The 12,034-nt window shown below is 36.6% G+C and overlaps 1 protein-coding gene across 31 annotated transcripts in view; it reads right to left on the reverse strand.

Annotated features, from left to right (window-relative positions):
* Nucleotides 1-12,034, reverse strand: part of Ank2 (ankyrin 2) — a 710,882-nt gene that overhangs the window by 129,776 nt on the left and 569,072 nt on the right. For 25 of the 31 annotated variants that reach the window (XM_045144485.1, XM_045144488.1, XM_045144489.1 and 22 more), the window contains 4 exons: nucleotides 8,961-9,146; nucleotides 8,507-8,530; nucleotides 5,237-5,335; nucleotides 3,813-3,911 (listed from right to left, as the gene is read on the reverse strand). In XM_045144485.1, the coding sequence (XP_045000420.1) occupies nucleotides 3,813-3,911; nucleotides 5,237-5,335; nucleotides 8,507-8,530; nucleotides 8,961-9,146 (408 nt within the window). The remainder of the gene's footprint in view (nucleotides 1-3,812; nucleotides 3,912-5,236; nucleotides 5,336-8,506; nucleotides 8,531-8,960; nucleotides 9,147-12,034) is intronic. The other 6 variants (XM_045144509.1, XM_045144504.1, XM_045144492.1 and 3 more) reach the window with 1 other exon arrangement.

A 12,034-nucleotide genomic window follows, 5' to 3' on the forward strand; every position in this document is an offset into this window, starting at 1 on the left:
AATTCTATACAGCAGTAAGAAAAAATGAAATTTGAGGAAAAATGATTGAACCTGGAACAAATCATTCTCAGTGAACTTACCCAATCACAGAAAAAAAAAAAAGCCACATTGTCTCACTCATCTACAGCACCTAGCCTGAATCTACCGAAGATACCTTACATACCTAGCAAGCATCTCGTAGACTAGACAATAGGATGGGTAGGGAGGGAGGGGGCACAAATTTGGACCCAAACGGCAATGGTACCATAAAATTCTACTTTCGAAAAGGCAGACCAATGGCTGAACCTTCACCAGGTCCTTAGAGGGAACACTTGAACCACAAGACATTGGAGAGTGTATGATGAAAACTGACCTTAATCTTCTACAGCTTCCTTCCTTCCCTCTCTCTCTTTCCCTTCTCTCTAACTCCTGTATATTAGTTATCTTTTTCTTCCTTTTCTTAATGGGCACTGACCTGTAACTCCCAGTACCAGCATGTGGCTATCATCCACAATGAGCTTTTGATCAGCAAGAACTACATGGTTTCCTAGAAGAAAAACCGATTTTTGTCCAAGCACTTGATGACCCACCAAAGGTTACTGGAAAGACCATACTGCTGAAGACACCTTATGTGGTCAACACATAAAAGGGAATGACATGACTGGAAGCTGGAAGAGAGTCAGTCCCCAGACAGTCAGAGCGTCTAGTGCCAGAAGGTGCTACATGGGCAACTGGGGGAAAATGACCATTATCTGTCCAAGCAACTCATGGTCTAACATACTTAGCAGCAAATAACCTGTTGTGATGCCCACACAAGTGCAATAGTGGCACACAGCCATGGTGGGGAACCAACTGCTCTTGATTCAGCTAACTGATACCCTCAGTGGTATGGGACCCATAGCTGGAGCTGGGAACCAAGTCAGAACCATACCCAAACATAAGCCCACTCTCCATTATCAAGCTACCATCAATCATGGGCTAAAAGAGGGCCTACACCTTTTAAAATCTCTGTTTAAAAAAGTAAGCGTTATCTCATTTGTCCTGGTACTAACTTGCTCTCTGTTGGAGAATCTGCTTCTCTGTGTCAGATAGATACAGATCCTAAGAAGAGAGCCACCCCATCATACCTCAAAAGGGTCATGGATGAAACTAAGAAAAATTGGCAAAACAAGCAAGTGTGCTGTTTCCTGGTGAACTGAGTACCAGCACAAGGGTGAAGGAGATCAGCACAGAGAAAAATCAAGTCTTACCAAATGAGAGATCCAGAGACCCAGAGGCCCCCAATACCTCATCACTGAAGCAGACCAAAAATGAACCCAACATGGGTCAGGGAAATTTTGTGGAAGAGGGGGCAGAAAGAATGTCAGAGCTACATGTTGGGTCATGATATGCAGAGACATTTATCCTATCCATAACTGTGGGCTAACTCCACAATGCACAACCCATATACCTCAACTATGAGGGGCCAAGGGGAGGAGGTAGATCACAGATGAGCCTAATAATAGTACCAAACTGACTGTATTTGCTGAATACAAAACTAATTAATAAAAAAATTAAAAATTAAAAAAATGCATGTTACAACACACTTAAAAAAAGGAATTATGCGTTAAATAAAGTAATGATGAGTAAAAAGAAAAAAGTGCCTCATTAATGCTGGACATTTCAGAAAAACATTAATAAAAACAATGGGTATCGTTACCACACTGGACAAGATAAAGTGTTGTCAATGATTTCAGGAGGCAGGGATTGTGTTGGTGGTGGTGTAGATAATGGAGCATTATGTGAGTACGGTTAGAACAATCATGATCGGGATGTAGTGAGGAGCAGGTCAACAAAGCAGGCAGCATGGTTCGCACTGCTCCACGTTCTGGACATCACTCACATATCAACAGGAGGGCAGGGTAGGAGAATGACCACAAGGCAAAGGGGACACCATGTAACATTCTAATGCAAGGACACTGGGCACTGCAACAAGGATATTGACTTTAGGGCTGGAGAGAGTTTAGCGATTAAGGTCCCTTCCTGAAAAGCCAAAAGACCCAGGTTCCATTTCCCAGGGCCCACGTAAGCCAGATGCACAAGGTGGACATGTGCCTGGAGTTCATTTGCAGCAGCTGGAGGCCCTGGTGCACCATAACTGTCTTAGAAGAAGGAGATGTTTTTAAGCAACACTTTACTTTGTGAGATAATAAAAAAACAGAGTTTACAGTTTAGGATTAGTGTAGATTCTAGGTACTTAAAGACGATAAGGTTTGTTAAAAGCACATGTTAGCTTCAAGATGCACAAGAACACTGGAATGGATCTTTCCTATCTGGGCTGAGTGAACATGAAGTTGGCAGGATTAAAGAGAAAACATTCCAAGGGAGACATTCTATCTCTCACCTTTCATGGACTGTTTTCCCCCATAAAATTCAGGAGGGTTTCTTGCCACTTGGTTGGTTGGTTTTCATTTTGTTTGAGACAGAGTCTGACTATGTTGCACAGACTGGGTTCAGATACACTATGTAGCCCATCTTGGCCTCACACTTAGAATCCTCCTGCCTCTGTATTGTGAGTGCTGACATCATAAGTAAGTGCACACCACTGTTCTTGGCTTAGCAGTTTTGTATTTCAAAAATATCTAATATTTTGATGAAGTCTGTGAATAGCCAAATCTAATCCAGAGACCTAATATTATATTACTAAATATATATTTAAGAAAATAATTGTATATAATTTCAGCATCATGAAAAAAAATCTTATGAGTAGCTAAATAATTGACTAGCTCTACTTTTCTCTTGGGATGTAGTCTTACATAGCCCAGTGTGGCCCCAAACTCACTATGTGCTTGAGAACAACATTGAGCTTCTGACCCTACTGCCTCCACGTTCCAAGTGCTGGGATTATAGGTGTGTGCTGTCAAGTCAGACTTATGCCAGACTACAGACTGAAGCCAAGACTTTATATACACTGAGAAAACACTCTACCAACCGAGCTATATCCCCAGCCCTCACCCCACTTATTTTGAAAAAAGGCAAACAAGTAGCTAAGAGTTAATTCTCATACAACTTGAATAGTAAGGTACAAGTATTAGCTTAAATTCAGACAGATATCAGAAAAACACCCAAATCATTAAGCTTAGTGGACAATAAAAGTAGGATCTGAAATCAGGTAGCTTATTTTTAGAATCTATACTTTTAATAACTGCATTCTACTGCCTATCATCTTAGTGCATTATCTTATCTTATCTTACAGGAGTACATTAAAAAGTTAGAACGGTACTTTACTTAAGAACTTTGACACAAATGAAAAAGGTCCACTTCTATCAAGATGAAGGTATATGTGCCAAGTGTAAGCTTTCCTTCCATAAACATCACAACAAACATCTTTCTCAGATTTGTATTACATAGCTATTTAAGAATAATGTCTGAGAAATTGAATAGTTAAAAGCAAAACATAAAATGTCAATATGTATAAAAATAGTTTATGTAAAAGCCACACTATTATAGCCTAGTATGTGTCAATAAATTTGGATTCAAGACAGCTGCCCAAAAGAGAGATGTGTAAGTCCAGTCTTATCTTTGTTCCCAAAAACCCCATTAGAGAAAAAAATTTTGAAGAACTATCATATGTAGGACCTACCATGGTGTTTCTCTAGGCATTCATGAGCAAGTGTGGATTTTACTTTGTTAAATAAAATCTTTAAATAATGTTTGAAATTTAAATTAAGTCTAAGAAGCAATTTCCTTGAAAACACATTGCCAGTGTTTGCTGACTCGTGCCTGAAGGTGCCTGCTAAGAGGATGCAGAGAAATAACAATAATCAGAAATACAAATAGCTGAAAACACTCACCCTAGTTTTGGCATCAATCTGACCACCTCGATCCAGTAAGAGCTTCACCATGTTGGTGTTTCCCCTTTTTGAAGCCACATGCAGGGGAGTAATTCCATTCTACACCATGGAAAGACCAAACAGAGGAGGTTTGATATGACAGGGCATGAAGACATGACTTTCTATTAAAGGGCATGAAGGAGGTTGAGACCTGTATTGTAATTTGACCCACAGTTTGTGTTGTTTTAATAGTTTTGGTTTTAAAGAATGAAGAAGTACATAAACCATAAAGTACTCTGGTTAGAAAATGGAATGAAGCTTCATATAGGTCAATAACTACAAAATACATACTGAATAAACAAATTATGGTCAAGTGACAGGGGGAGAACTTTTGAGTAGAAACCAAACCTTAAATTCTACTTAAAATAGAGCCCTAACACATCATGTACTTCAAAGTTTGGAATCTCAAAGTTATCTAAACCAGATGATTATAAATACATAAATAACAAATATACATATCAAGCAGCTAAAATACACATATTAATACCAGCAGGAAAAATGATTTTTAAAATACCTTCAGAATAATTTAGGAAAACAACTTGAAAATAGTTTCAGTACAAAGGTTTTTTAGATAAGAGACTGCCCTAGAAGTTGTTTAGTACCCCAACTGGACTTGAACTCCCAATCCTGCTGCCTCTATCTCCAAATTGCTGGGATTACAGTCATATGCCATCACACTTGGCTTATACAAAAGACTTCCAAGGACAATGGCAATACATGCAAAATATATTTAATTTATAAGTAATCATTTGTCATCATTATGGAAAAATGTGTCTGATTTTTTTGTGTCACAGTTTTTCAAAATTTTAAATATTTATTGAAATTTATTCATGTTAAATACTACCATATATGTGAATCTTATATTTATCATATAAATGAATTATTTCCAACAAAAGCTTACAAGTAAACCCATAATTCCACATGTCATCTATGCAATTTACTATAACTTATTATGAGTAAATTCTCAATTTGTTGAACCAAAAGCATCCCTATCAAATTGAGTGCACACTTGTAAGACATACTCCTTATAAGGTTGTGCTTCATGTTCTAAATTAGAAGTTCCATTGTTTACTGACATGAAGCATAACAGTCATGATTTTTAGCATGACCATTAAACATAACAGTCCAAACCCATATCAAATTAGTCTCCTTAACTAGTGACAGCCTTCTTATTTTTCACTTGTGTTATAACATCCTGTGACTTGAATAAAAAATGAAAAATCTAGAATCTTCAAGATTCAAGAAAGGAGAAAAAAAAAAACACAACAGAAAACCTTTAATGAAGCCACAGACTGACTTTATTAAAATGCTGATGCATTGCTGTCTGAGAAGAAATGGTTTTCATGGCTATCCTGTGAGAGATGAGAGACTGCTTTCATGCTTACCCTGGCTGTGAAGTCCACAGCAGCTCCCCGGTTAAGAAGAAGTGTTGCCACATTGACATTTCCATAGTGGGCAGCTATGTGCAAAGGGGTAAAGCCACTCTGTGGGAAGCAAAGAAATGATCATGAAGTTTCTCACTTTGATGTGCTGCCACCAGTGCACTAATCAAGAATGCCCAATGGTAACTATCTGCCAATTATACATACCAGCAACACAATTCAGACAATAAATGCTTCACTGACACATTGCATTTTAGTGGTAAATAAGTATGTAAAGAGGTAAACTGGAGGAAAAGCTCAGTGTAATTCAGTTTTCAATATTAACATTAAAATTGTAGTACCAAAATAAAATGTGATTAAATCAACTGGGTTATATCAGTACATGCACATGAGAGAAAAGTTTACTCTCAAAATGTTTTATAAAATGAAGTCAGGAAACATTAAATGAAGAAAAATGTATTCCTGTTCACTTCCTTTTCTGATGAAAAGATGAGAGATTTTTGTTATTCTTCAAAATATACATATGTAGCCCTTTTATTAAAGTGCAGAAAGATCTCTTAATTTTCTACAATCCATAATTTTTACAACTTAATAAAAGAGCACAGGAAAACCATGAGCATTCATTGTTGCATCCTGCAGTTTTCAGGTTACTTCCTTTTGTTGTTTTTTTAAACTAGAAATAAATGTTGACATGTATCTGGCAGTTTTTTTTTTATTTTTTAAATTTTTATTGTTATTTATTTATTTGAGAGCAACAGAGAGAGAGAGAGAGAGAGAGGCAGAGACAGAGAGAGAGAAAATGGGCACGCCAGGGCTTCCAGCCACTGCAAACGAACTCCAGACGCGTGCGCCCCCTTGTGCATCTGGCTAACATGAGTCCTGAGGAATCGAGCCTCAAACCGGGGTCCTTAGGCTTCACAGGCAAGCGCTTAACTGCTAAGCCATCTCCCCAGCCCCGTATCTGGCAGTTTTAAAAAGCATTTCCTAAGTCACAGCCATTTTTTATTAACTTGATATATAGACTTTAGTGATATCATTTTAAAAAAACCTAGATAAGCATTTGAATAACTTAGGTACTAGAATGCTTTCCTGTTCTACCAGCCATATTATCTGCAAATAATTTCTGACTGTGGAGAAACAAGACGCAAAATAAGAATAGTAACTGTTACTTCAAACCCCACAACTATGTAGTTTCATTTTGCATTTAGATGATAAATATTCAAACAAAAATGAAGGGTAAAATCAGTCTAAAACCTGGATACTATTTGATAAGATATCAAAATTTTAGATATTAAGACATAGTTAAAGTTTTTAAATTTTATCTTGATATTTCCTTTCACCTAGACATGTCCTGAATGTATGTTTAGTACTAAAGTTACAGTTTAACTTCAAAAAACCATATTCATTGCTGATAAATGATTTCCAAACAATTCAAGGACAATAATACTATTTTATTGTCTATAAAAATAAACAAATTTGAGGATGGAGATATGGCTCAGCAGTTAAAGTACTTGTTTATAAGGCCTGATGGCCTGAATTCAATACCTCTGTACCCACAGGAGGCCAGATGTACAAAGTGGCACAGCAGTGATGGGAGGTGCTGGCACAGCCATTCCTCCACCCCCTCCTTCCTTTCTCCGTCTGCTTGACAAAATAAATATATTTAAAATAAATAAATAAACTAGCTTATTATCTGACACAACCTCATTGGCCATCCATGACAATGTGTCAAGTGGTTCAAAACCTGCTAGCATGATCCCTCTCAGAAAACTATTTTTTGGTTAATATGGGAATGGTAGGTAGAGTTAATCCTTCCACAGGGTGGTAAGCAGAATGGTTAACCCTCTTAAGTCTAATACCTTCAAAGAAATATTTGTAACATAAAATATATGCATCCAAGCTACTTTCAAAAAATGTTTAGAGGCAACATTGCTTAAAAAAAAACTGTATCATAACCACTAAAAAGCAATCAAGAATTTAAAGGTATTAAAATCAATAACTAAGGAACAATTACATGATTCTAGTCTTCAATTTTACCAAGTAGTTGAGGTGAACCAATCTCTCTCTCTTCTCTCTCTCTCTCTCTTCCTCCATCCCTTTCTTTATCCCTCTCTTTTCCAATATGTGACACCCCACTTTCCATTCACCCTGTCATGGTAAAGCTTCTCCTTGATGTTATAGGCCAAAATAAATCCTTTCCTTCGATGTGCTGCTTTTAATTGGGTATTTTGTCATAGCAACGAGTGCTGCACCATTTCAAATACCTAAATGTGTTAGTACAAAGGATATTAATTTGAGAAATATATCATTTTCAGTGAACAGCAAGTGTAAATACTCAAAATTCTTCAAGTTCTCCAAGTCCTCAACACAGTGTGCAAACAGATATTATTCTAAACAATCTCCCACCAAAGCAAAAGTCAATCTATATAAATAGTCACTTACTTATGAGTATGGATTAATTTTTTGTTGTTGTTTTTGTTTTTCAAGGTAGGGTTTCACTCTTGCCTAGGATGACCTGGAATTCACTTTGTAGTCTCAAGGTAGTTTTGAACTCACAGCAATCCTCCTAGCTCGCCCTACCAAATGCTGGGATTAAAAGTGTGTGCTACCACACCCATCTTAGAATAATTTTTATAATACATTTTTAATAATTTTTATGTTGGTGTCTCTCTTAACAATGCTCAAAATAAAACACATACATATACAAACTATACTAAAAGACTTCTGAACTTAATGTTCTTGTTTGATAATAATCTATTCTGGAATGCAGAAAATGATTTAATGCAAGTATTTTAAGACTTACAAGAAAAAGCAACTGCAATATCATTATTGATTATAAACACTATGGTAAAGAAAAAAACATGCAAAAAAGAGCAAATGAAATATATAAAAAGATAAAATCCTATAACAGAGACAAGAGAAAAATTTTCAATTTCCTAAAATCTAATCTCTGCATTCCTACTAAGAGGACAAAATGGTATCTCTTCTTTGCAAAAATTTAAGAGTAACACAAAAATATATCCTACAGAAGAGTTTCACTTCATGCTTGGCTACTAACCTTTTCAAATAGCTGATTTGATAAAGCTTCACATGTATTTATTTGCATTAAATTTATTTGAATTATCAATTTTCCTCAATTACAGGTGTTTTTCTAAATGATTTCCCATTAACATATTTTAATCATTAGTATGAATTAGTGAGCAATGATTTTAACCAGGAAAAAATAAAATAAATAAAAACAAGGTGAAAGTTTGTATAACCACAATACTGTACCTCGGTGGTCCTATTCACCATCATCTGAAGCAGTGGTTGGTGAGGAAAAGAGGGAAGACATTACACAGTGCAATATCAAGGAGCCATTCTGCTCTCTGCAGTCATGTATGCACAATGCCAACATCCCAAATGTAGTGACTGAGTAAAGGCTTCCCCAAATTCTATACAATACAGTTTTAATCTAATTTTTATTACTTCCCATGTAAATGGATAAGGAAGCAAATACCTCAATAGAGGAGTATCATCTTTACAAGTAAATTATCTACCATTCGCTTTTTTTTTGTTATTGTCCCCTACATATAAGCCACTTTTCTGAAATACCTCTAAATGTAATTTATCTCTTTTTGTGACCAGAAATCATTCCTCATTAGCACCATGAACTACCTCCTGATCATCGCCCCAGAGGACTCTCACAGTCTGAGAGTTCCTCTCTGCACAGGCATTCAGCTTATACCTTGGACTGCACGTCAGCATTGTGGTCGTTCTGCAGCAGGAGAGCAGCTGACTTGGTGTCATCTTTCCTCGCCGCAATATGCAGAGCTGGCAGCCTTACTTTCCCTTTGGTGTCATTCTCCAGGAGGATGGCCACTGCCTGGTTGTGTCCCTGCTGGAGTGCCACAGCTAGAGGAGTAAAGCCATCCTGACAAAACAGAAGAAACACACACTTGCTATGAACCATTGCATGCTTGCATTCAGCTCCAAGAAAAGATGGGCCTGTAGGAATGACAGCAACTGAAGGCGGAGGGGTAGAATGCTCCAGCAAAGATCAGAAAGTAGAGTGGAATCACTCATGGCTCACATTGGGAAATAGTTTCATCAAATTCTTCATGCCTATCCTATACCTTTCTACAAACACTTGCATCCTAGCAAAGCATGCTTAATATAGGATGTGCTGATTCTAAATCAATAGTAAGATCAAATACGCTTTTGTGGTGGGAAGATCAAAAATAGAAGAAACACTAAGTAATGCCTGTTTAGGTAAAGAAAAACAAAACCTGGAAGGACAAAGAGTGGATTTCAAATCTAAGTGGGAATAAAAAATGTAGCTACCTATACAGTAACATAAAATACATGATAAACATTAAGAGCTGCTAAGTGTTTTTATACTGGTTAGGGTAAATGCTAACCACTGTGGAGGAAGTATCTATTACCAACATAACTTTAGATGTTTGGGATATGATCTAAAACTCTTTGGTAAATTAGACTAATGACTGATTTGTATTTAGTTGGATTTCATATTGATAAGAGTATTTAGGTATAAAATTATACATGCTAGATAACATTAAAAATCAACTTTTCAAATTCTGAATTTAAAAGAAGAGAAATAAATAAGAACACATATAATGTAAAGTTATAAGCATCCTAGGGGCAAATGGAAAACCATGTTACAAAATTTGGAAAGCTATCTTTTTCTCCTTAAAAGCAAGTATTTAGTTCCTAGAAGGATGAAATGCAATCTATACCTTCTCAAAATTTGTAACCAAGTCTTGCAAGTCTTCATGCATATACAGAGATAAAGATAGGAGGGCATGAATTTGAGGATTATTTTCTGGAGACAAGAATAATTTATCAAAATCTAACTACTCAATTTGTTTTCAATAATTTTAAAATTATAACTACAGATTTCTGAGGCAATATAATTTCCCTCAAATATGTCATATCATGTATGCAGCATGAGCCATATATGAATTTAGATTTGCTTTTAAATACATTTGCAATTTAAATACAGTATATTACTTAACATAGTGGAGGACTAAAGCATGTAGTATCATCAGATGAAAAATGGTAGCATATATTTACTGATTTGGCACAAATTCAACACTTTGTGAGTAGGGAAAGAACAAATTCATCATATGCATATTTAATTTTATTACCACTGACACACCACAGTAGTTTGAATGATAGTATGTGTGCTTAACTTTTTCTTTTTTTCTTAGAGATAATATTTGCTCACAAAACTTAAAAAAAAAGATTTAGCCTTAAATTTGGCAACATTCAGGAGGAAGGAAGAAAGTAGAAAAACAAAAAAGGTACTGGCAGTACAGTCAACTCCTTTCAGAGAATTTAAATTTGGATTTCTACCATGTAGACCTGATTGTAATCTATAGTTCATGGGAGCAGACTAAAGAATTTAATGATTGCATAAAGTACCTCAATGACGGCTGAGGAGGTGGGTTGGTAGTTAAAGGTGCTTGCTTATGCAAAGCCTGCCAACCTGGGTTCAATTATCCAGAATCCATGTAATGTAGCCAGATGTGAAAAGTAGCACATGTGTCTGGCATTTATTTTTATTTATTTTTTAATAGTTTTATACTCAGTGAATACAGTCAAGTTGGTACCATTGTTAGCCTCTTCCCGTCCTATCTGCTCCACCTGGCCCCACCTTGTTGGGGTATATGGGTCATGCATTGTGGGGTTAAACCTCAATTATGGGTAGGAGGAAATGTCTCTGTATCATGACCCAATGTGTGGCTATGACATTCTTTCTGACCCCTCTTCTGCAAATTTGCCTAAGCCATGTTGGGTTCATTTTAGGTCTGCTTCAGAGATAAGGTCTTGGGAGCCTCTGTGTCTCTGGATATCTGATTTGGTAGGTATCTGTCATTTATTTGCAGTGACAAGAGATACACACACACACACACACACACACACACACACGGCTTTAAAAATTAGGGCTGGAGAGATGGCTTAGTGGTTAAGGCACATGTCTGTGAAGCCTAAGGACCCAGGTTTGATTCAACAGAAGCCAGGTGCATATGGTGGCACATGCATCTGGAGTTCATTTGCAGTGGCTAGAGGCCCTGGTGTGCCTATTCTCTCTCTCCTCCCCCCCCTCCCTCCCTCCCTTCCTCTCTCTCCTTCTCTCTGTCTCTAATAAATAAATGAAAATAAAATCTTTTTAAAAAATAAAGTATCTGGCATAGAAATAGGAGTATAGACCAATAGAACAGAATCAAGGACCCCCACTTTGGTTCAGTAACTACAGCTACTTGATATTTGACAAAGGCCCTAACAATATAGGCTGGAAAAAAAGTATCTTGAACAAAAGGTGCTAAACAAATGGGATAACCATATGCAGGAAATTGAAACTTGATATACACATCTCACCATGTATTACAATCAAGTCCAAATGGATCAAAGGCCTCAATATAAGACTGGAAACTCAGTTACTACTGGAAGAAAATATAGGAGGAACTTACCATGATATAGGAATGGGAAAAGACTTCTTGAACAAAACCCCAGTATCACAGGATCTTAAACAATCACTCAATCAATGGGATCACATGAAGCTGAAAAGTTTCTTTACAGACAAACATACAATAAGCAGAGCCAATAGATTACCCTCAGAATGGGAGAAAATATTTGCTGAATATCCAACTGACAGAGGCCTAATTTCTAGAATCTACAAAGAACTCAAAAACCGAAACAATAAGAAGCCAAACAACCCACTCACAAAATGGGACAAAGAACTGGACAGGCAATTCTCAGAGGAAGAAATACAAATGGCAAACACATACTTAAGAAAAT

The sequence above is a fragment of the Jaculus jaculus genome, chromosome 2 (genome assembly GCF_020740685.1).
Source record: "Jaculus jaculus isolate mJacJac1 chromosome 2, mJacJac1.mat.Y.cur, whole genome shotgun sequence".
In the NCBI taxonomy this organism is placed as follows: Eukaryota; Metazoa; Chordata; class Mammalia; order Rodentia; family Dipodidae; genus Jaculus; species Jaculus jaculus.